At 43.1% G+C, this 24235-nt stretch overlaps 2 protein-coding genes across 6 annotated transcripts in view; both read right to left on the reverse strand.

Annotated features, from left to right (window-relative positions):
- RBP1 (retinol binding protein 1) overlaps positions 1-19781 on the reverse strand; it is a 42686-nt gene extending 22905 nt beyond the window's left edge. Inside the window, exons 1-2 of one of the 2 annotated variants that reach the window (XM_066621163.1) lie at positions 19706-19781; positions 18915-19093 (exon numbers count right to left, since the gene is read on the reverse strand). In XM_066621163.1, the coding sequence (XP_066477260.1) occupies positions 18915-19093; positions 19706-19778 (252 nt within the window). In that variant the 5' untranslated portion in view covers positions 19779-19781. Of the gene's footprint in view, positions 1-18914; positions 19406-19705 lie in introns of those variants that run through there. The other variant, XM_066621162.1, reaches the window with a different exon arrangement.
- Positions 19782-21390: 1609 nt separating this feature from the next.
- Positions 21391-24235, reverse strand: part of NMNAT3 (nicotinamide nucleotide adenylyltransferase 3) — a 47641-nt gene continuing 44796 nt past the window's right edge. For 2 of the 4 annotated variants that reach the window (XM_066621157.1, XM_066621158.1), the window contains one exon: positions 21391-23053. In XM_066621157.1, coding sequence (XP_066477254.1) covers positions 22644-23053 — 410 coding nt within the window. In that variant the 3' untranslated portion in view covers positions 21391-22643. The remainder of the gene's footprint in view (positions 23054-24235) is intronic. The other 2 variants (XM_066621160.1, XM_066621159.1) reach the window with 1 other exon arrangement.

The raw sequence follows: 24235 nt of genomic DNA on the forward strand, positions 1-24235 counted from the left end.
GAAGACACTGAAAAGCCATGTAAACATGAAGCAGAATGCTTGAGGCTCTTTTTGCAGGACACTGCAGATGCTGAGAAACAAAGAAAACACCTTATAATGTGCTGTTTACAATGCTTTGGCCTTTAAAGGCTGAAATGGCCTGGGACTGGGTGATCTGAGGGATCATTTTCTCCCATTAATTTCTCTACTAAGATATTCTTTAGAGACTCTTCTCCAGATATCCCTACATTAGGCAGGAAGCTTCCAGAGAAAGGACCGGCTCAGTGTGGGCACCCAAATTATGAAACGTGTGCCTGTTGCATTCAATGCAACTGTTTAGCTGTCAGATAAAGTACTTTCTTTTCTCTTATACCTTTACTATATTTGATTTAACACATGTTGATGTTTTTAATCTCCTGCTTCTTTAAAATTAATTCAATTTGTTATTTACTGATCCTGCTGTTTTATATTGCTTGTTTTAATGGATTTTAGTATATCACATTGCAAGCCTTCTTGAGGCTATCTTGACAAAGAACAGGATAACACAGGAGGATTATAATAGGCCTGAGGAAGTACAGAATGTACAAGGCTCCAATGTGTTGGCCACCCTTTTGGACACATGTAGCACCAACAGTAGTCTTGCTGTTCTGTTGACGGGTAGACAGTACCCTTCAGGATTTCATAGGCAGGCTGCCCCAAAACAACTGATCACTGATTGGGAGTCCTATGGCCCAGTCCTATGGACCTTATATGACAACAGATCTTTCAATTATTGTCTAAAAAGGCCCAGTGACAGTGCAAACATAGCACTGTCAGCACACACAATGGAGCCCCTGGCTTGTCATCTGCTTCTGCTGAAATTCTCTCCTCTGCACAATTGTTAAAGGTCCAGGAGCCCTGAAGTTGAAAGGTTGGCCACCCCTGGTCTATAACATCTATCCTAACACAGTGATCTCTTGATTTCATGTACTAGAGGGCAAGGAGTGCCTGTTAATGCTGAAAATTCATTAAATATGAATGCAATTATGACAATGCACATACGCAAAAGATGTATGACTAGTTTTTGAACAGACTATACCCATTATTTCTAAAGACTGTTAAATCAAGGTCAGTTAAATCAACTGTACACTGTTTTCCAGCTAAGAAAGAATCAAATGTTTAGAAATATTCTTGATATTGTATTACATCCATACAAATATCCCGTATTTCTTTGGCTAATATTTCCTCCAGTTTATATCCACCTCTTTTACAAGACTTGCAGATAGTTAGTGAGATCCTGCCTTTCAACAACTGCAGTGAAAGAGATCAAGATAAGATTAATAGCTAAGAGAGAAGGAGGGGAGGTGGGACTTGTACAAGATCCCTGAAAAGAAAGGAACCTAAGCCAGGTTGGTTAGAGGCTTGAGGCAGAAAATCTGATGTGGCCCTGAGACTGGTGCTTTAAGACTAGTAGCACAAGTCTATGCATGTCTACTAATCTATTCAATGTGGCTTACTCCCATAAAAGTTTGTACTGTATAGGACTGCAGATGACACCATCCTAATTGATCTTTGGCATCATGCCTTTAAACTATTCTTCTTATACTATGCTGGGATAGATACTATGGTGCATTCTCACTATTTAGTGATCTATAAAATAAGTTGTACCAACTGCATTCCTAAAACATTTCAAATTACCTATTTCCAAATTATTTAGACTTCTGTTTTACTTCCAAATCACAAAACAGCATTCGGTTGCATCCAATATTTTAAATGGCTAATGTCTTTTCTCTGTTGTTGAGCCACCATTTCAGCAGCATTGCTTTGGCTGGCAGAGCATCTCTCAGCAGCTGAGCTTCGAAGTGATGCCTTTGCAGAAGTGGTACTGCTGAAAGGGCAGTCTGTGTTATAATTGGGCTCTTCCAGCATGACAAGTGGGCTCTTCATACCTTGAAGATCTGATCAAGGTGGCATATTTTCTCTTCCATCATTCACAGCTAATGAGTTCCCCTGTAAGAACGCTTATTTCTAGTCATCATCTGCTCAGTGACATCACTTTCTGATTAATGACATCACATCTGGCCCTGGCACATGAGTGCTATCCAGCCCACTGTATGAAACAAGATTGATATCCCAGGTCTGCTCTGATAGCTACAAATGCTCCTCCACAGAGTTATGATCCATCCCCAATCTTTCCTGCATGGCTGATGGGCTCATATGATAAGCATTTATACTATAACTAAAGCACAATATATTCATAACGTGCGCACTGGATTAATTTGCTACCATGGAGAACTGGCACGTAACACTAATGATGAGCATCCCTTCAAACACTGAGCAAACTAATCACTGCTTTTTGTCTTTAATGGCAACCATTTGTTTTACCTTCTTTTGTGCCCATCTAGTAAGAATAATAATGCAATCAATGAAATCTATAAAATCCTCTGTTGAAATCTTTGGTAGGTGTGGATAGTCTAGCATTACTTTACTAAACATGCACAGTCTCATCAGGACTGCTGCTAAGTAAGTAAATTACTATCAATTTATGTGGGAGAGCCCCAGCTCCATACAAATGAGAGTCCACACTAAGTGCAAGTTACAGCAGCTTTAATAATGCCTGCAATGTAGATTTATTAAATTGCAGCAATTAGTAAAAACAAAGCTGGTGTCTAGATCACTTGCATTCCCTTGAGTGCAGCATGGCTTAGCTAGGAAGGTTAAATCATATTGACTTAAGGTCAGGTACATAGATGCTTGCAGGCCACTGAAGGAAGGCTTCTCTGGCACTCACACAACATCTGCATGACAATTTTAACATCAATGCCCAATGGAAAGCTAAATGGGCAGTCAAATGCCCAGAAATGGATAGTTATATAGATGATCCTACACTTAAGGTGCCAGGTTTTGACTTACCTTGACAGCACTGGAAAACAGAATCCATACCCCACATGGAGTTAGTCAGGACTCAGTGTTTAAATGGGGGCTCGTATCTACCCCACAGTCTGATTGCGAGTTCTCCCGCCAAACCACATATCACATTGTGTCTGGCTGCAAACTGAGGGCGTATACTGGCGCATGGTCTGACTTTTTCAATGGAGGTAACTCTGTCCTTGAATGGCTGGATGAACTGGACATTGATATTTGATCTAGTCTAATTGATATATAAGTCCATAAGTATATATAATTGATATACAAGTCCAAGTTTTATTTATTGGACACTGATATTTGATCTAGTCTAATTGATATATAAGTCCATAAATATATATAATTGATATACAAGTCCAAGTTTTATTTATTGGACATTGATATTTGATCTAGTCTAATTGATATATAAGTCCATAAGTATATATAATTGATATACAAGTACAAGTTTTATTTATTTATACTAAATAAATAAATCAAACTGAGGTATTCATCAAAATAATTGCCTTATCAGAAAGCAGCGTGTTTTCTTTTTCACAATATACATGCAACCGGTTCAGAAATATTTATTTACAGAGCATTCCATATTTTACTGATATCAACATAATGCTCAAAACATTTTACATGTATGCTGAATAAAAGAGAAATGTGGAAGAAATAAGTATCTGATCCCAAACAACAGTACTGGTTTCTTGAACAGGTTTCATTTTGCACTGTTCAAACTATCAAACACTTGTTACTGGCATTCCTTCTACTGAAAGGGTGTGTGCCCCTTTTAGTTTCTCTCCTTAGCAACTTTTCCCAAAACTTGGCTGAATTAAGAGCACAGCATTTGTATATTCAGCTGTACACCGGAGCTTTGTTAAGGGTGTATCCAGTCCAGCACATTCTTTCCGCAAGCTGCTACACACATGGAGTCTGGTGCTCTACTTCCTGATTCACCTTCTACACCATCAAAATGATACTTTGTTAGGTTCTCAAAATACAATATGTTTGCTTGACAAATAAAATGCATTTTTGAAAACACACTAGATTATTCTTTTAGAACTTCCTGGGCCCCTTGCTCTATGAGTCTGTTCAGGACCAGCCCAAGATCTCCTAGCAACTGAGGGGCAAGTCAAATGCCACCCCCTTACCTGTGATGTGCCAGCTTCTGTTTCTCCAGAAGTCTAGCCTGTCACTCTCCTCCATCCTTCAGCTGTGCTCCCCTCTTTTAATTCAAATTTTTAGCTGGTCAACAGATCAAGAATTTTAGTTGCCAAGACCCTGCCTCTTTCTTTGTCCCTGATCTCTCCAAACTACAATTTTTGATTTGATTACCAAATACCAGCCAAAAGTTTTGGACCCCAATAGGTAGAGGAGGGGTGTTTTTTTTTTTTTTTTGGTGATAACAAAATAAAAACACATAACACCGCTTTCTGCGCCTCTCATTTTAGTAAAAATTTTTTTGAAAAAATCAAAACTGCAAAAAACAAAAAACAAATTCTCTTACACCTGCATAGGCATGTGGCTGCATCTGCTGACACTATATCACCGCTACCTAGTACACTTTTGTATACAGGTGGGGCCTCGGTATCCATGGGGGATCCATGCTGAAATTCATGGATATTCAAATCTGTGAATTTTGGCCCCCTTAAGCCAGTGGTTCTCAAACTCTATGGAAGAGTTTGAGAGCCTTAACTCTTGCTTAAGGAATGGAGCATGGGGAAGGCAGCAATGTGATGCCCAGCATCGCACTGCTGTGGAAGGGCATGCTTCCACTCACCCCCGCCCGCAGCAGCCTCCTGGGGTTTGAAGGAGCCTGGCGCCAGCCTCAGCAAGGCTCTCCAAGCAGTGCAGACCCTGCAGAACGCGATCATGACTACTTCCTGTTTCTCGATGGCAAAACTGAAAGTGGTTGTGATCGTTTTCTGCAGGGTATGTGCTGTGAGGAAAGCCTTGAGGAGGCTGGCGCTGGGCTCCTCTGACCCTTGTGAGGCTGCTGCAGGCGGGGGGGGGGAGTGGAAGCACACCCCTGTGGCCTTGATCAGAGGCAATATCCAAGGGATTGCATCTCTGCCTTCCCCCCCTCAATGGTGCAGAGCCCAGGGCCCTCAGGCTGGGGCGTCGTAATGCCCAAGTTCGAGAATCACTGCCTTAAGCCCTCCAAAGAGGACTGGAGGGGCTTTCTGAAGCCCAGAGAGGCAGCACGCATCCGCCTGCTGCCTCTGTGGACTTCAGAATGGTTCCTAGAGACAAAAAAAACCCTCCAGGGACTTTGCCTGGCCTCAGAATACCTTATATGACATAAAAATGTCACTTCCAGATTCCTGAGTGGTGTTTTTTCAGCTCTAGGAGCCATTCTGAAACTTGCAAAGGCAGTGGGCAGATGCGCACAGCTTCTGGGCTTCAGAAAGCCTTCGTGTTCGATGGTACACTGGGGTGAGGGAAGTCATCACACGTAGGGGGCTTTCCACAGGGATAGGGTTACAAACCAGCCTCTAGTTCTCAAGATACTGCAATACTTTTTGACCCTTAACCCATTTCTGTCTAGCCCACAGGTGTACATTTGATCCCTGTTGCGTATATGCAACGTTGGGCAGAAATGGCTTAATCGATGGATACCAGAAGCAGTTCTTCTTCCAGTGATTAAGGTTTGTCTCAGGGGAATCTACAAATCAGCAATACTGATTTCAACAGAACACAGAAAAAAAATAGTTCAAGTCAACCTCCTATTCAGTGGAAATGCAGATAGCCACATGATTTGCTTCAAAATTACTCCATGATTGACCTTGTGTGCACTTTGGAACATACTAAAAATTGGAGGATGACCTGAACTGCACTATGGCTGAGTGAGTTGGTAAGAAAATCAGTTCCTTCATGTTTTCTGTTTCCTAACAGTATGGCTCATTTTTTAAGTGCCTCCCTGAACCTTAGCATGTGCCTCAGGCAAATGTAAAAGTTCTGAAAACTGACAGCACAGTACTCAAGGTAAATATGCAAACAGAGTTCCCAAACAACCTTCTCAGTAATGCCTGTGATAGGTACACAAAAATGCAGTTCTTAGACTACCATTTTCATAGATGCTTATGGTAAAAATCCATCTCACACTAGGACTTGACATGGGAGAATATATCTTTTCAACATATTTACTCCTTTCATTATTCATTTTAAAAAACTTAAAAAACTCTCCATATACAAACACGTTACAAAAATGCTTCTGGAAAAACACTCAAGGTCAGACACGCGAATCTCCGGGGAATGGAACCTGACAGCTATGGGTAGTGAGTGGGGTACTGTGGATGATACTTTGCTAACTTTATTGGCCACTACAATCATAGATCTGTGCGTACCTTGCCTCCTCTTCTGATAGCCAGACTTAATCCCCTCAATCTGCTTAATGGTGTGGGGGGCAATTCATTCTAACTATCTCACTACATAGAGTTCAAATGCTACATGAAGTAGCATTACTTTATTAGGCAGGAGGTGCAGTCCAGAGGAAAAACTGCCTGAAGACTACCTGAAGACTGCCTGAAGGTCAACAGGCATGTGGATGTGGGAGAACCCTTGGACATTATATATCTGGACTTTCAGAAGGCGTTTGACACGGTCCCTCACCAAAGGCTGCTGAAAAAACTCCACAGGGAATTAGAGGACAGGTCCTCTCATGGATTGAGAACTGGTTGGAGGCCAGGAAGCAGAGAGTGGGTGTCAATGGGCAATTCTCACAATGGAGAGAGGTGAAAAGCGGTGTGCCCCAAGGATCTGTCCTGGGACCAGTGCTTTTCAACCTCTTCATAAATGACCTGGAGACAGTGAGGTGGCTAAGTTTGCAGACGACACCAAACTTTTCCAAGTAGTGAAGACTAGAAGTGATTGTGAGGAGCTCCAGAAGGATCTCTCCAGACTGGCAGAATGGGCAGCAAAATGGCAGATGCGCTTCAATGTCAGTAAGTGTAAAGTCATGCACATTGGGGCAAAAAATCAAAACTTCACATATAGGCTGATGGGTTCTGAGCTGTCTGTGACAGATCAGGAGAGAGATCTTGGGGTGGTGGTGGACAGGTCGATGAAAGTGTCGACCCAATGTGCGGCGGCAGTGAAGAAGGCCAATTCTATGCTTGGGATCATTAGGAAGGGTATTGAGAACAAAACGGCTAGTATTATAATGCTGTTGTACAAATCTATGGTAAGGTCACACCTGGAGTATTGTGTCCAGCTCTGGTCGCCGCATCTCAAAAAAGGCATAGTGGAAATGGAAAAGGTGCAAAAGAGAGCGACTAAGATGATTACGGGGCTGGGGCACCTTCCTTATGAGGAAAGGCTACGGCGTTTGGGCCTCTCCAGCCTAGAAAAGAGACGCCTGAGGGGGGACATGATTGAGACATACAAAATTATGCAGGGGATGGACAGAGTGGATAGGGAGATGCTCTTTACACTCTCACATAATACCAGAACCAGGGGACATCCACTAAAATTGAGTTTTGGGCGGGTTAGGACAGACAAAAGAAAATATTTCTTTACTCAGCATGTGGTCGGTCTGTGGAACTCCTTGCCACAGGATGTGGTGCTGGCGTCTAGCCTAGATGCCTTTAAAAGGGGATTGGACAAGTTTCTGGAGGAAAAATCCATTATGGGGTACAAGCCATGATGTGTATGCGCAGCCTCCTGATTTTAGAAATGGTCTATGTCAGATGCGAGGGAGGGCACCAGGATGAGGTCTCTTGTTATCTGGTGTGCTCCCTGGGGCATTTGGTGGGCCGCTGTGGGATACAGGAAGCTGGACTAGATGGGCCTATGGCCTGATCCAGTGGGGCTGTTCTTATGTTCTTACCAGAAGCTAAGTAGGCACAGCCTGGGTTGTATGTGGAGGAGAAACCAGAAGTCACTGATCAGCTGTTGTAACCCTTGATGGCAATGAGGAGTCACTGTGGCTTGCCAGAATGGGAGAGTGTTTGAAATATCAGTGACAAGGATAACAACTGGTAAATCTCTTGCTGATGTGATTTGTGTGGCTTGCCTGTGGAGAGCTCGGAGTGTTTCTGCAGCTAAGAAGAAGTTGGCTACACCATTGAAGGATAGCAGCTGGAGTTTGAAGGGTTCTATGTACATAGAACATTGTAAAGGTCCTTATTGGGTCTAGGATGCCTGTGTAAACAGCCTTGAGCAATAACTGAAAGAGTACTTTGAGGAGAAGGAAGGGTGGTATATAAATACATTAAGAGGTATTTGACCCATGGGGTGGCAGTTTGTTTGACGTTTCCCCGTGTGTGACTAAGAAGTGGCACTCAGGCGTGGAAGAGAAGGGTAGGTCAGGGATGCGTTTTTATTGCACGGGGTAAATTCAGGCAGCAGAGTATCAGTCCACTGAGAATACCCATCGCTGCATTCTCATCGTATATTCTCATACCCAGGAGGTGCAGCCAACAGGATATTCTCAACTGATCATATATATATTTTAAGCATAGACTACATTTTCTGTATAAAATATAAACGTAACAATGGTACACAGGGAGAAGGCTGTCACATTCAAAATATCCTCTTAGGATGCTCCACAAAATCTTAATGATTGGTTTGTTCTTTTAGCTTGAACTCTATCTGGAAAAAGATCTCACAGGACACAACTCAAAACTGCAGCAAAGAAAACACTGCATATCCTCTAGAAATGGTCCTGCAGATGGGGAGAACTTCTTTGGCTTTGATGAATGACCAGTGGGTAGGAATTATGCTCCATCAATGGAGGAGTTGATAAAGAGCCAGGCATTTAATTGTGACATACCAGCTATACCAGAGCAATTTGAAGATTTAATAAGATTTGGAATGCATGCTTTTGTAGCTTTAACTTTGAAGAAAAAATATTACAGAGAGAGGAACAATATATGGAATGCCTCCCCTTTTGCTATTTGTTGGTCCTGGTAGTATTGGTTATTTGTACACCTTAATCATTTAGTTGTTGGGGCAGAAAAAAAAAGAAATCTCATCTTTCTCTTTTCTGACACTGTGACACACTGTCTAGGATCTTGCTCCAGTTATGTGCTTCCCACCCTAGAAACACAGCTCTAGAAACCACCAAACAGAACTGCAGCAGAAGCCTGGCAGAAACTGGTTTATCTGCTAGGTATTGGCAGATAAACCAATATCCAAAACAATACTGGATACCATACAATCAAATGTAGAATTACATACATTTTAATATACAACACCACCTCCATAATCTGTCAGCTGCCAAACCCACCGAAAAACACATCAAATCAAATAAGGCAAGCCACTGATAAATTGTTCCTCCACTTCCTTGCAACTGCTCACCAAGCAATTGCAAACTCCAACTAAAGGACACTTCCAGATAGGGTGTTTAGTCTGAAATTATCACTTTGGTCCCTCACTCTTTACGGGAAGGTCATATGACACCATGATCATTCATCCTCCACCTGTATTTTTCCCCAGGCTTAAATTGTCACACTGTTCACACAAAACACCAGTACTGATGTTCCAAAAAGTCAGTAGTGCAATTACCACATGTACAGATCGTTAGCACAGTTGTTTCATCCATTTGGAGAGGTGCATACCAAGCTACAACACACCATAACAAAAAAAAAGGCAGCTAAGGGGGGTGTCATGTCCCCCAAACATGCTCTATCTCCTGCTACATGGAGGGAACTAGACAATTCAACTGCAAGAGGAAGGACAGTAACCAGCTAGCATTACCAGGAAGTGCCCAAAGAGGAACAGAAATATGGAATGCACAGAACGCATTGTACAGATCTGTTATTGGCAGCTAGCATTGACTGGAATATATCTGCTTGTTGAATTTCTCAAGAAAGAACAAACTGTTGCCATATGGATCTCGTCTTAAGCTTGAAGATTGCTTATGCTTGAAAATTAGGGAAGAACGCAATGGAGGACTGCTAAGCTGCAGTCATTGATAAGGGATCAATGCCCCCAGGAATGGGATGGCAGAAAGCTTACTGAATGGTGAAGCAAAGGAATTAATTATAAGACAAATGGATAATATAAAATTGTACGCAAGGCTGAGCAGTTCATGGGAGAGTCTCAAATTAACCATTCTATTGAATGCCATTTTCCATTTCTCTTTATCCTCAGCATAAATTGCTTTCTCTTACCCTAATGAAACAATTGAGGGACTTTTAAAGTGTGGAATGCTTACTGTGCAGCCTTGAGAAGAATAAAGAGCCAGATTATAGTGCTTAGTTGGTGTAAGCAAGGGAGGGGATCAATTTTTAAACCTGTTGTCATTTAATTTATTTGTAATGGTTAATAATTTACCCTACACACGTATCAGGCATCTATACACAAATGGCATTATTATTTATACATATTTAAAATCCATCCACTTTGCATTGAAGCCAGGAAGGCAGTAATAGCTTTCCTTACAAAGTTTTCCAGGAATCCATTCTCTTCTTCACACTTTGTGAGAGGTTTCTTGAGAATCAACGTTAAATTAATTCAGACACACACAGGCAACAATGATATGAGCCAAACAATCTTGAATTGCTGTTTTAGTTTATGCAGATGTTAAAGAGGAATTAAGAGGAATTAACCTCAGAAGGTTTGCCAATTCAGTGTAATAGCTGCTTTTCAATTAATTTCTACACTACTCTTTGTAAAATCAAGGCAGTATCCTGGGATCTGCAGCCTGAGACAGGAACTGCAATTCTTAATTGCCTTGAAGGAGAAGATGAAGAGTCTCTTCCCCATGAAACCCTTGCTGAAATAATAAACTTTGCTGTATGGATCCTGTGGATTAACTCTCAACCGGTTGCAAATACTCCTTTCTGGGGCAAGTTGCCTGAGCATGTGGTCTCAGGTTAGTCTATTTCATAACATAAGGAGAGCCCTGCTGTCTCCGTAACATAAGGAAAGCTTCAGGGTCTCAGGTTAGTCTATTTCATAACATAAGGAGAGCCCTGCTGGGTCAGGCCAAAGGCCCATCTAGGCCAACTTCCTGTATCTCACAGTGGCCCACCAAATGCCCCAGGGAGCACACAAGACAATCCATTGCAATCTAGTTTCAGGCACAGTTCTGACACAGAAACAGCCCAAACAGAGGAGGAATAGGGGGATTACAGCCCTGTTAATTCTCACCACGTTGAGGTGGTTCCGTTTCCATCTTGGGCATCAACTCCAGAAGGCACTGTTGGCAAAACCCTGCTCACAAATTCCTGGAGCAGTACTCTAGTCTTAATACAGTAGTTACTACTGCTTCCTCCGAGACAGAGGGAGAACTAACTATGCTTTCTGATATAAAACAAGGTTAGTTTAGCTATTCCTAATGCCTGTTAATATAGTAACAGTAACAAGATAGTGACTACATATTTAATAAGCTTCTTGCTTAGTTTATGCAATATCATAAAAAGGGTTCCCATTTCATTTCAGATCCATATGAATCAAAAAGGAGGTTAAAGAAACAGAGACACACAAGAAATAAAATGGAGTAGTGGAGCAAGGAATCTGTTCCAGTGATTGTTCTTGTGACCTAGCATGATCCATGCTGCCTCTCACTTTCTGTAAGCAGCTTAGCCAGCTTTCTTTAGAAAACAGCATGTCTCTTGACTGGTATTAGGGTTTGTGTAACAGGACAGGACCAAATGCCAAGAGGACTAAGGCAGGGCTGCACTCTACCATTGTGCTAACATGCATGCTCCTCAGTGAACGAGCATGTGTGTGGACAGACCGACAGACGCACACACGCCTACAAACCCTTTTTTTTTTAATGTGAGGAGCAGCCCAATCTGATATAAGTTCCCCCACACCAATGCAGTGGTGCCAGTGAGGAAACTGTTGAATCCCACAAGGGAATTTAGCAGGTGGTAAGTCACATCAGGGTAAGGCAGTGGTTTTCAAACTGGGGTGTCGTGATGCCCCAGCCGGAGAGCCCTGTGCTGTTTTTCCCTTAAGAAGCAGGGAGGGGGGGAAGGCGGAGATTCAATGGCCAGCCTCGCTCCTCGGATTGGGCGCAGGGGCATGTTGCCTCTCACCACCACCTGCAGGAGCCTTGCAGGTCAGGGGAGCCCAGCACCAGCCTCAGTAGGGCTCCCTATGCACGGCACAACCGTCCAGAAGGCGATCGTGACCACTTCCGGTTCTGCAATTGAGAAACAGGAAGTGGTTGCAATCACCTTCTGTAAGGATCCGCACTGCGTGGGGAGCCCTGCTGAGGCTGGTGCCAGGCTCCCCTGACCCCCGGGAGGCTCCTGCAGGCGGCGGTGAGTGGCAGTGCACCCGTGCCCCAATCAGAGGCACAATGCTGGGCATCGTGTCTCCGCCTTCCCCCCACCCTCGCTGCCTGCAGCGAAGACTCAGAGACTCTCAAACTCTCCCAGAGAGTTAGAGAACCACTGGGGTAAGGGGGTATTTGACCCACTGCCCTGGGGAAAGCCCCAGGTGCCTCTATGGGTCAACTCAGATCCATATTGCACACTAGCAATAGTGCTGGTGCAGGTCCGAATTGAACTGTGTTGGCAGATCACGCCCAGGAACGGGGACATAATATGGCATGCGCTAGCGCCACCAATCCCCCTGCTTCTGGCTCATCCAAAGTGAACATTCAGTCCTTACTCAAGCATGCCTAATGAGTGCTTAGCTGCTTTGTCTTTCCTGATCATACGGTTTGTTTCTTCCCCTCCGCAGGAGTTCCACTGATGTTTCATGGGTGGGACTACATCGGGGGGAGGGAGGGCCTTTGGACTGGACTGGGCTGTTAAGCTTATTTTACTGCATACTAAAAGCTATGAATACGAAGATGGTTTGTCTAATCTTCAGAACCACATACTAACAGTATTTTACACAAACAGTGGGCGGTTCACCTTTCCTGGTTCTCTTTTATACAGTGGTTAATGAACGTAAACGAATAAAAAAAATGGTTGCATTCAGACAACACTGAATATAGTAGATAAATTATAGTAAACACTCGCTATAGTAAACACACAATTCAAACTAATGAATCTGAGGCATTCTAAATTACACATCAAATAGGCACAATGTGGCTAATAAGCAGGGGCAAGACATGTTCCTTGGAACAGGAAGAGATGAAGCATGGTGAATAGCAGCAAAGCTGCAGGAATGCAATGTCCTTTACAGGCACTGTTTGTAAATGTCAAGAAGGGCTGACTCATAGGCAGTATGGGATCTGCATCTGGGTCCTCTCGTTATTTCAATCCTTCTGAAAACCCATCAGAAACCAATTGAAACTTACAGACAGACCTAGCTCTCTAATTAGTTCCCTTCTGCTCAAGCCCTTGTGGTTAGCTCTGTTTTGCTTGGTTTGTACAAAATGTACAAAGAAGCTACTTTGTGCCTGATAATCAGACAGGACCTGCGCATTTCCTCAAGTCTTTCTGTTACTGGTAAGCAACAGACAGAGATCTCAAGCAAAGCGTGTTCTGCTTATACACTCTTCCCCCTTTATCTCGCTATACAGATTTTTACTTATACAACCAGACATATTAAGATCCTCTCCCTCTTTGTCCATACCAGGATTTTCGATAGAAGGTCTGGGAATGGTGGAAGAAAAAAAGGACCATGTCTCTTGTGATTAAATGGGTCTAGCTCCCATTTAATCTTATGGATACATATCCCCTCTGCTCTCAGCTCATGTGGGCTTTAGAGAAAGCACCCTTTAGGACCCTTGGAGAACTGAAGAAGCTGGGGAAGAGGCACCCTCCTTTGTGTTAGGCACAGTAGCTGATGGGTTGCATGCCCCCATGCTTTTAGGGCATATGCATTACACACTCCTGCTGAGAAAAGTGGAAAAACAGATGAAACATAAAAGAGTTGTTCCTAGCGTGCAACTAACGCTAGAGGTGCTAAATCTCATTATGTGATACAAGAACTTTTGAAACATTTTCAGCATCACTTTTAACACTTTATTAATGCTGTATAATGTTATTCAATGTTATTCATTTTATTATGCCACACAACTTTTATTACATTTAGGGTGATTTGGGGAGGCATTTGGAATGGTTTTGGAATGGATTAGAATTTTTCCAATTGAAATTAATGTAATAATTGTACCTGTTATCCAGATTATAAGGGCTGTTTTCATGAACAAATCAGGCACTTATAAAGAGAGAAAAATGTGCTTCAAACAGAAGAATGAAGTAATGCTACTAGTAAGATAAATGTTTATAGATACAGTATATTAATTTCAATTAAAGTGTTGTTCACAGAGTTAAAGACAAGTTAACTAAAGGTTCATTCCAGTGTGGACATTCTTTTGTACAAGACCCATTTTAAAAAAAACAAAAATGCAGCCACGGTCAATCTGACAAAGACATATTTGCTAGGCCTCTGCCACTGGCTCAATAAAACACAAAAACGTGGATGAGGTTCTTGGTGCCTTTTTCCAAGCCAACTCTGCTTAATTTTATTAAAGCATCTTGGCTGTTTTTGTTTTTTTAAAAAAAGCTTTATAAATCTGCAGTTTGTAGAATTTGTGCAGCAAAGACTTTTCATATCCCTCTGGAGAACAGCTTCTTTTATCCTACATTCAATCCTTGGCATGTTATGTGCATTAAATACATGTCAAAAGAAGAGGTGACAGTATGCTGTAATTATTACCCAGCCATTGGAAGAGCTTGCATCTTGCTTCTTTTAAAAAGTCAGTTTACCACTGCAAAAAGAAGTAAAATTCTTACTGTTATAGTACCAATTGCTACAATGCTGTCATAATAAGTATGGACAGAAAGTTGCAGTCAGAACTGGGGAAAAATAAAAAAAGGAAACAGGTTTTTAAATCCTGCTTTACTTTGAGGCATGAAGCTTGCATCGGATTGAATAAACATTTTGTTTTCCAGCAGCAAATAGTGAGATGCCCAGATAACACAGGCCAACACACATTTTGCTTCCTTAAACGTTACACCAATTCCTGGGTATATTTGGGGTGCTGATGTAAAAAATGGCATCTGTTTTGCCCTATCACGTCTAGTTTTGGAGACACGGCATAGCCTCTTTAGTGAATGGTTCAAACAACTTCCTCATGAGGAAGCCTACACCATGGCTTCCTCATGAGGAAGCTGCTTGAACCATTCACTAATGAGGTTATACTATAACTCCAAAACTAGATGTGATAGGGCAAAACGGATGCCATTTTTGGAATCAGCACCCCAAATTCATATCAAACCACCATAAAGTTTGGGAAAAACTTTTCTGACCCTCAATTTTGTAGGCCTGTGTAATAGAAGTGACTCCAGGGTAATTATCCATCCTTTTGAGTAGTCCTGAAGAATGTGCTTTATGGGCAGATGTGAGGTATGAGCTGATCAACCACAGCATTACCACAAGTGGTCTGCAGCAGTTTCCCTGATCTTTTGCTTGGTTTACAGCCCAATCCTATTCCTGCCGGCGCCACTGGGTGCAGCAGCACCAAAATGGCTACCACTGCATCCGGCAGCACTGCTGGGGCCACTGGGGGTCTCCTCAGAAGAAGCCTCAGGCCATAATGGGGTTTCTCAGGTCTGTGCCAGCACAGACTGGAGAGCCTCCATGTTGGGCTGCAAGCCTGACACGGAGGATAGGATATGACGGAGCAGGGCTTTGCAGATCCCACTGCCCTCCTGCCCCAGTTTCTCCCCTGCTCTGCCCTCCCCCACCCCAGAATACCTCCCCTGCCCCCAAGACCTTACTTCTGCCCAGAGCTCTTGCTCTGGGCAGTGTCCATCCAGCGCTGGCTTTCCCTGCACAGAGAGTGCCATAAACACGCTTTATGACACCAGTGCCAGAAGTACACTTGTACCACTGGCACTGAAGAGCTCAGGATTGGGTTCTTAGTTACTGCAACCACAGAAATAGCAGATCTAGTGGTAGTTAGTTTATTCAGGTAGCTTATGTATTGATGAATTTCTACCATTCTTTATGAACAACCAGAGCCGCTTACACATTTGGAACACCTATTAAGGGCGCAATCCTACCCGGCGCTGGAATAGGCAAGCCAGGAGGCTTGCACTGTACGCAGCGCAAGATAGGGGCCAAAAAGGGCTCAGCCAGAGGTGGGGCGCTCTTGCCCCTATGGGTCTCCTCAGACTTGCGCCACCTATTGAGGCTTCAAGTCACTCTGATCTCCCCGGGAACGCGGCTTGGAATCTGGTATAACTGATGGATCCTAGCCCCACCTCCCGCTCCCTGCCTGCCCGCCCCCCCCAGGGGCCACCTTCGCCTCCCGCCCCCTACCTGCCTACCTCAAGGCCTTGCGTCAGCCCAGCTGGGCCGATGCAAGGCTCAGTGCCTCTGTCAGCGTGGAAGCTTGTTCCAGCCTCCACAGGCTGGCGCGTAGGCCTAGCCGACTCCTGAGGAGGCCTTATGGCACGCTTGCAACCGTCCTGGGCAGGGACTTGCACCGGCCCAAGTGAAGGGTAGGATTGCACCCTAAGTCAATTAAAATTTGATCTCTTTAGAGCAACAATAGCAAAAAGAGAACAAACTGGTAAAACAGTTCACTAAATGCAGAGGCACCAGATGATCCTCCAAATTCCACTCCCAGCCTTCCATTGTTTTCCTGAAAAGGAACGTTTTTGCCAGGGGAATGAAGCTTAGGAGAGACTCAACTGAGAAGCAGGGCTTAAAGCATGGATATACCGTATTTTCTATTAGATTGAATAGTAGGCTCACACTGAGAATCAAAAAAGCCTCTCTCATTTTCTTAGCACTTCACGTTCTTTTTTGACAGTCAATAGCAAGAGCCTCTTGCTTCATTTCAGCTTGGCCTTTATCTCGCTCACCAAAAATAACCTTGTGAAGCTTGCAAACTCCTCACTTTCCACACCCTTCACTTTGGGAATCTTTAGTAGTGTCTTGCCCTCCGACAAATGAAAAAGACAATGTTTAGGGCTCTGACTCAGCTAAGCAGCTTGGTATTAGCAAGACAAGGCCACTAATTGGTATTATGGGCTGCACAATATTGTTTCCTTGTTGAAAGCTGGCAGCTCACAAGGGAGAATTCGTGGTCCTGTCTGCTTCCATTAAGGATGAAGCTTCTGTTTCTGTTACAAACAGCTATGCAGGGCATATGCAGTCTCTACTGCCCCATGCAGAATCATTATGGAAAGGTGGATAAGACAGATAGTAAATTAGGAAGCCCCTGCTTTTGCTACTTGACTCACAATTATGTAGTCTGCAAGCAGTATCTTTTAAATGAATAACGGCACTACCAGACTGGCTTCCTGTCCATCACTGCTTTTCTGCATACAGACAAATGGGGAACTGCAACACATCCTATCACATGGTGGACACAGTAGACCAATCTTCTCCAAGTTTCTGGGGCTGTAGCTATGTATACAACTCTCCAAACAGGGACAAATTAGTAATGCTAACAGTAGTCCACACTGCAGTCATTGTGCTATTCTACCATTGTAGAATAGTCATTTTATACAGAATTTCAACACAATCCCCATTAGGAAATTCAAATCACAACCACTCAGTATGGATTTTGATCCAGAGACAATTTGTTGCTGATGCTGCTGTCTACACCCTGCTACTCTCTGTGTGTCTCTTTGCTTTCCAAAGGCAGCTGTCCAATGGGGAAGAGGATATAGGATCCTCTATATGGCCAGTTGCACAGATGAAAAGGAAAGTCCACAGTGTGCCTGGCAGCAATGACCAGCGTGATCTCAGCTGTTCTACTGTAGGGTTGCTGACCTGCCTGTTTCAGACAGACACCTACTGCTTTACAAACTCCGTGACAGTGAACTAACTGGTGTAGCCATAATTCACTGAAACCTGCTACTTTTCTGTCTGCCAGTTAACTTACAAAGGCGCAAGAGCCCTGCTGGGATGAGACAGTTGGTATCCTTGATTGTGTGTGTCTGTTTCAGAAACTGCTCCAACTTTGAAATAATGCAGTAACATTTTTGACTTGATCACACTTGTTGCTTTGTTAGCAGGCAGGGATCCATTCTCTCCACCCTAACTGTTTCTTACCTCGGGGTGGGACTGCAGAGGAGAGATGGAGGAGGGGCCGCTTTGCTCCCAGGGCTCAGGGTCTACAACATCCTCACTGACTCCTTGGATTCCAGTGGCAAGGGGAAGACCCTCACTTGTCATGAATCACCTGTTTTCTGCTGCCATAAGGTTTAAGGTAGATAGTTGTGGTGGAGGATGGGGAAGGAGGACACCATAACGACAGCTATGCCACAGCTGCTGTGTGTCGGGTGCACCAATGATGCAAAGACATAAGTGTGTGACTAAATGGTCAGGCTGCTGCAATAGAGACCCTGTGTCACATGCAAGCCCAATGGCTGGCCTATGCAGTACTCTCTCCAATTGCTCCACATGCTATATAGTTTCCCAGTCAGGTGTGTCTGTGCACGATGCTGAGGGATGCTGAATGACCCATTAACTACTCTGTGTATGTCTGCTGTGGTAGTTGAGTGGTTAGAAAGCACTGGCTGATGTGGTTTCTGCATGTGTACCTGTACTTGCCCCTGCCTCCTGCTTGGTCCACCCTGGTGGCACTAGTCTAGCCACCAGCACTGGGACTAGGAAGACTGCAGTGAACGACTCCTTGGCCAACACTGAATCAACGAACATCATAGGCCAACATCCTATGACTGGTGGGCTGTGCTGGAGTTTCCATGGCAGAGTTAGTTGGGGAAGGGTGAGCCAGGGGAGAGTTGCCTAGGCTCTTGTTTCCCACCCCTTGTGCTGTACAGGTTTAGGATATGATACATGACATGCTGATATAGTAGCAACACTGGTTTAACTGTAGTATAGGAGTGTGCAGTAAACCTATACGAGTAGTAAATAACTACTTTATGTAAGAAATTAATGTTAAGCAAAGTACAGCTGAACCCCACTTTCAGGAAAAAAGGAGAACACCAAATATAACTATGTCAGTTTTTGTAATAAAATAAAATAATTCAACATGCAACAATATTTCTATTATAAATAAATTTTGTAATGGGTTTGTGACCTTGGCGAGCAAAACTCCTGTGAAATACAAAAGTACATTCTGAGAAGTCATATCAACACAGTCGTGTCTGCCACAATACAGGGTTTTTAAGCTAATCTTTTTGTCAAAGCAAGAGCAGTCATTCAGTTCTTACCATGCATTTGCGATCATCCAACCCTGTTAAATCCTCCTCAAATTCTTTCCCTATATCAAAATCCATTATGTAGTTTTTAAAAGTGCTTAGTGTTTTAATGATCATATGGTTTCCATCCTGAATAATCTCTTTGTCAGGTTTAAGCATGTTGGCTATTTTTCTTACAGCAACATTGACATCTGAAAAAAAATTGTAGGAACAAAAAGAGATGTATATAAAAGCTGTACAAGCAAAATCCTGAGAAATTCTGACAGAGGGGGCAACTTGTAGGAAATCTGACATTGCAAGTGAATACATTTCAGTTCTTCCTCTACCCACACAGTAGATCTAAATTTGTTTCTACAGATGTATAGTACTACGATCCAGTTTTCCAATCAAATTCATAATGAATGCTATACTTGTTCTTTCACTCATTCCTTCTCCCAGCTTGTTGAAATCTACATGGTCTCCTGCCATTTTACTTGTGCAAAGACCTGCCATTTTACTTGCAAAACTCTGTAAAATTTCAGATACATTAACAAGGCCGTAAAAACAAGTTCTTGATTGTTAATTGAAACTGATGACGCTAAATGAAGTCAGACTCTAAATAAATAACTTTTATTTCCACTCAAAAAAAGTCTTCTTGTATTTATTACAGGTACCAGAGCTAAACATTCTCTTTCAGACAAAAGTCACACAAACTGTAATGGAGGGACAGTTATGCATTTAACTTTTCAGAACAATCAGATCCAGGCTAAAAGATATAAAGCTATAGCCACCAAATATATATATACACAAAAACAAAATCTTACCCAGTGCTTTCAAATACTCCTCAAAATTGTCATTGCTGAGCATTTTCCAGTAGCCATTGAAATCTGCAGGCATTGCTGGTGTTGTGCCCTAGTCAAAATCAAAGACTTTTTGCCTTGTAGATGTTAATTCTGCACCATACAGCTCAGTGCCCTTTGCAGAGGCAAGTTTGAACTTTGGTTTCTTTTATCTGTTTTTCCAACCATGCAGTTATGCTAGTCCGTCTAAGCCGATTAGTACTGAAGTGTTGCCTTTAAATTCTGGACCTTTTAGTTTGCCAATGACAACAGAATGGCTTGATTTAAATGGAATAGGGTCACTGCCCTCAGTTCAACGGCTATAAGGTCAACTGATTAGCTGGGAATTTTAACCCCTCTGTACTACTTATAACCTAAAATGTCTTCTTCAGATCTATGGGCAAGTTCTAAACACTGCATGCTACAGACATACTCATGGTGATGAGGATGTACAGAGCCATGAACCATGGACCTTTGGTATATTTGAGAAATTTTTTCCACTTTGCCTTCCAGTTCTGTATGGTTCAGAAAGAATTATGTAAGTTCTCCAACTGGAAAGGATTCTACTCCAGATAACTAAATTTTTATGTTTATGCCATGTTTATGCAATATTCCTTGAGTGATAGGTCTTGGGCACAAGGTATTAACTAGCTGGTTAATAAAAGGCTGAAAAAGAGCCAGTCATTACTCATCCAACCTGGTTTTATTGGACAAATACCCAATTCCAGTTATCACCCAAACTCTCTAGCAGTGCTGCACATTTTTATTAATCAGAACACGCTTTGAGCTAAGAGAATACAAAGCATTTTCAGACCAAGAAATAAGCAGTACTTCACAGAAACCCATTAACTTCAGTGCAAGGAAGCAAGTGAAAAACCATGCAGTATTGCATTATTCAACAACAATACACTGCTGCTTGAAATAAATCACTTGAGACTGTAAAGTCTTCCCATCACTTAAGAATACATCAGGGAAATTTCAAACAAATATGTTGCAGAACAAGTAGTTTTTAGTGCAGCATGAGTCCAAGGTTAAATTAATTGACTTGGGTAATCCAAGACATTAGCTGCTGTGCTTCTGAATACAGGCTGTTCCCTGGCCTGCCAGGGACAAGGTGCCAAGTTTTCATAAACAAGATTTTTGTAACTACCAAACACCGACACATCAGAGTCATAAGATACTCATGTGCATATGAGTATCTTATCTCATGTGCATATTCCAAAATCGTGAAAGTTAAAACCCATCTGTAAGACCGTATTATCAGGATTCACATAGTACTGAGGTCCCAGAACCTTTCAACACCTAAGTCTTCCGTTGGTATTGAATTCCAGTGTAATTGTTTCATTCATTGCCAATTTGATGGGCAGCCCAATCCTAAGTTACCTGGCACCCAGAAGAGCAGAGGTGCCAAAATGGCTACCACCGCATCCTGTGGACACTGTGGCAACCACTGGAAGTCTCCTCGGGGGAGGGGACATTTGTCCCCTTCCCCCAAGTAAGGGTGCAGACCCTGCAATGGTTCTCCTCCAGTCTGCACTGGCTATTTTGCCCGGACAGACTGGAGGAGCTCTATGTCTGATTTTTCAGCTTGACACGGTAGCTAAGGATCTGGCAGAAGCCTCCTCTGCCAGTCCCACCCCCCTCCCGGGCCCAATCCTCCCTCCACCCCATTTCTTCCCCTGTCTCAAAAAGCCTTATCTCTCGCTGGCACTGCAGGAGCACTGGCCAGCTGTCCTTCCGTACTGGGCTCGAAACCAACTAGCGCTGGCACTAAGCCAGCATGCCCTAGTGCCAGGGTGCCTTAAATGTGCTTTATGGCATGTTTATGATACCCAGCGCCGGCAGTACACTTGTACTGCCAGCAATGAAGAGTTCACGACATGGACTCTTAAAAAGCTATTAGAATTCTAACTTGCTTATTAGGGCATACCAGTACATTCCTTTCGATTCCATTCTGTTACTCAAATAGGAGTTCAACGTGCTATACATATAGGAATATTGTTGCCAGACATGATGCCAGACATCAACAGGGTGCTACATGTAAGCCACCTACTGTATTTAAAGTTCTGAAAATTGGCCAGAAAGGAAACCAATGGAAAGATGGCCACATGGAGACTTCATCTTGTTTTCACACATTTCCTTGCAACTTTTCCAGCTCCCACTTCTAAACAGAGTAAGAGGAAGGCGTACTGAAAGTAATTTCTTGAAAAATGTCATGTTTTGCTTGTTACAAATATTCCTGTATAAAACAGTATGCAAAATGGGGTTTTTTATGAAGTTGTATACAAAAGATTTATTTAAATGTGTATTGAATTCTGCCACCCCAGAGTTTGTGCATAATCATAAAAAATATGAATATAAGTGATTTGGAAAATTATGGCAGCTATTCTTCTCTCATCGTGATGTGATGAGAAGCATTCTCAGTAGAAATTTCCTGCATTTGAGCAGAAAATTAGATGAGAAACCTTACTTTTTATCACCATTTTGCTGCTCCAGCCTTTTGAAAAATCAGTTGCTAACGTATACCAAAGGAGTGATCTTAAACAAAAAGAACCATGGGGGTTGTGTGTTGGGGGAGGTCCACTTATAGATAATACTAGTCTTGGATCTTGAACCTTGAAAATGAGAACCATGAAAATGAGAAAATGTACCAAAAGACCTTGTGGGTTGCCCAAGTACAAAGGTACAGAAGAAAGCGACTAGGTTGGGGCACCCTCCCTTATGGGGAAAGGCTACAGCATTTGGGGCTCTTCAGTCTAGAAAAGAGGCATCCAAGGGGACAAGATTGTTCCGCACAGATCTTCTATAATGAATTGCTCTCTCATTCTGCAGCTTCTTTCCTTTATTTGGAATCTCCCCACCACCACACACACACGCGCCCCCACCACAAGCCAGAAGCTTCACTCAAGCAGCAGAACACACATCAGTCATTAAGAGGGTTGACCATAGCACCTCGTTGCTTCAGAGGCTGCAGCAAGTCCCCTTCATTTTTCCGTTCACTTTCTTCTGTATATATATTGTGTTGCTTAATGTAGGAAATAACTGAATCAGGAAGCAGGTATTTCACACTTTGTCCTTTCCGCAAGGCATGCCTTATGCTCGTAGCACTGATTTCGTTCCGAATCCTCTCTCTGACCACGTAGATATTTTGCCTGTACCTGCTTAAAAGCTCAGAGGCAGAGATATCCCGAAAAGGATCGCTGCCAGCACGACTAATACAAACCAATCCAAACTTTTCCAGTATTTCTCTGACATGTTCTTCCTTCCAGAGGTTCGGTGTATGAAATGTCTTCAGAAAATCAGCTCCACAAAGAAGTTTTAGTTCTGGAACAACTGCAAAAATATAAGAATTGTAGTGTTTTTTGTGATAAACGTTACTTGCATTGCTAATTTGCTTTCTTTCAATACTTCCTTAATAGCACCTGTAGCCAAATGGAACAATAAATTAATACATTCACTGCTCATCTCCCCTCATGGAGAACCACCAGTTGCTTTATTTGGGGGGCGGGGAGGGAGGCAGAGAAGAGCAAAAGCAAGCAAGGTAGAAACCACCACTGCCTGCTATGCTTTTTAAAGCCGAACCAGTTTTAAACTGAAAGTGAGCCAACTTGAAGGGCATTTAAGAACAAAAGAACATAGGAACAGCCCAACTGGGTCAGGCCATAGGCCCATCTAGTCCAGCTTCCTGTATCTCACAGCAGCCCCAACAAATGCCCCAGGGATCACACCAGATAACAAGAGACCTGCATCCTGGTGCCCTCCCTTGCATCTGGCATTCCGACATAGCCCATTTCTAAAATCAGGAGGTTGCGCATACACATCATGGCTTACAACCCATAATGGATTTTTCCTCCAGAAACTTGCCCAATCCCCTTTTAAAGCCATCCAGGCCAGATGCCGTCACCATATATAATGCCGGGGGGCGTCTTTTAAAGGCGTCTAGGCTAGACGCCAGCACCACATCCTGTGGCAAGGAGTTCCACAGACCGACCACGCGCTGAGTAAAGAAATATTTTCTTTTGTCTGTCCTAACCCGCCCAACACTCAATTTTAGTGGATGTCCCCTGGTTCTGGTATTATGTGAGAGTGTAAAGAGCATCTCCCTATCCACTCTGTCCATCCCCTGCATAATTTTGTATGTCTCAATCATGTCCCCCCTCAGGCGTCTCTTTTCTAGGCTGAAGAGGCCCAAACACCGTAGCCTTTCCTCATAAGGAAGGTGCCCCAGCCCCGAAATCATCTTAGTCGCTCTCTTTTGCACCTTTTCCATTTCCACTATGCCTTTTTTGAGATGCGGCGACCAGAGCTGGACACAATACTCCAGGTGTGACCTTACCATAGATTTGTACAACGGCATTATAATACTAGCCGTTTTGTTCTCAATACCCTTCCTAATGATCCCAAGCATAGAATTGGCCTTCTTCACTGCCGCCGCACATTGGGTCGACACTTTCATCGACCTGTCCACCACCACCCCAAGATCTCTCTCCTGATCTGTCAAAGACAGCTCAGAAC

Source organism: Tiliqua scincoides, chromosome 3 (genome assembly GCF_035046505.1).
Source record: "Tiliqua scincoides isolate rTilSci1 chromosome 3, rTilSci1.hap2, whole genome shotgun sequence".
In the NCBI taxonomy this organism is placed as follows: Eukaryota; Metazoa; Chordata; class Lepidosauria; order Squamata; family Scincidae; genus Tiliqua; species Tiliqua scincoides.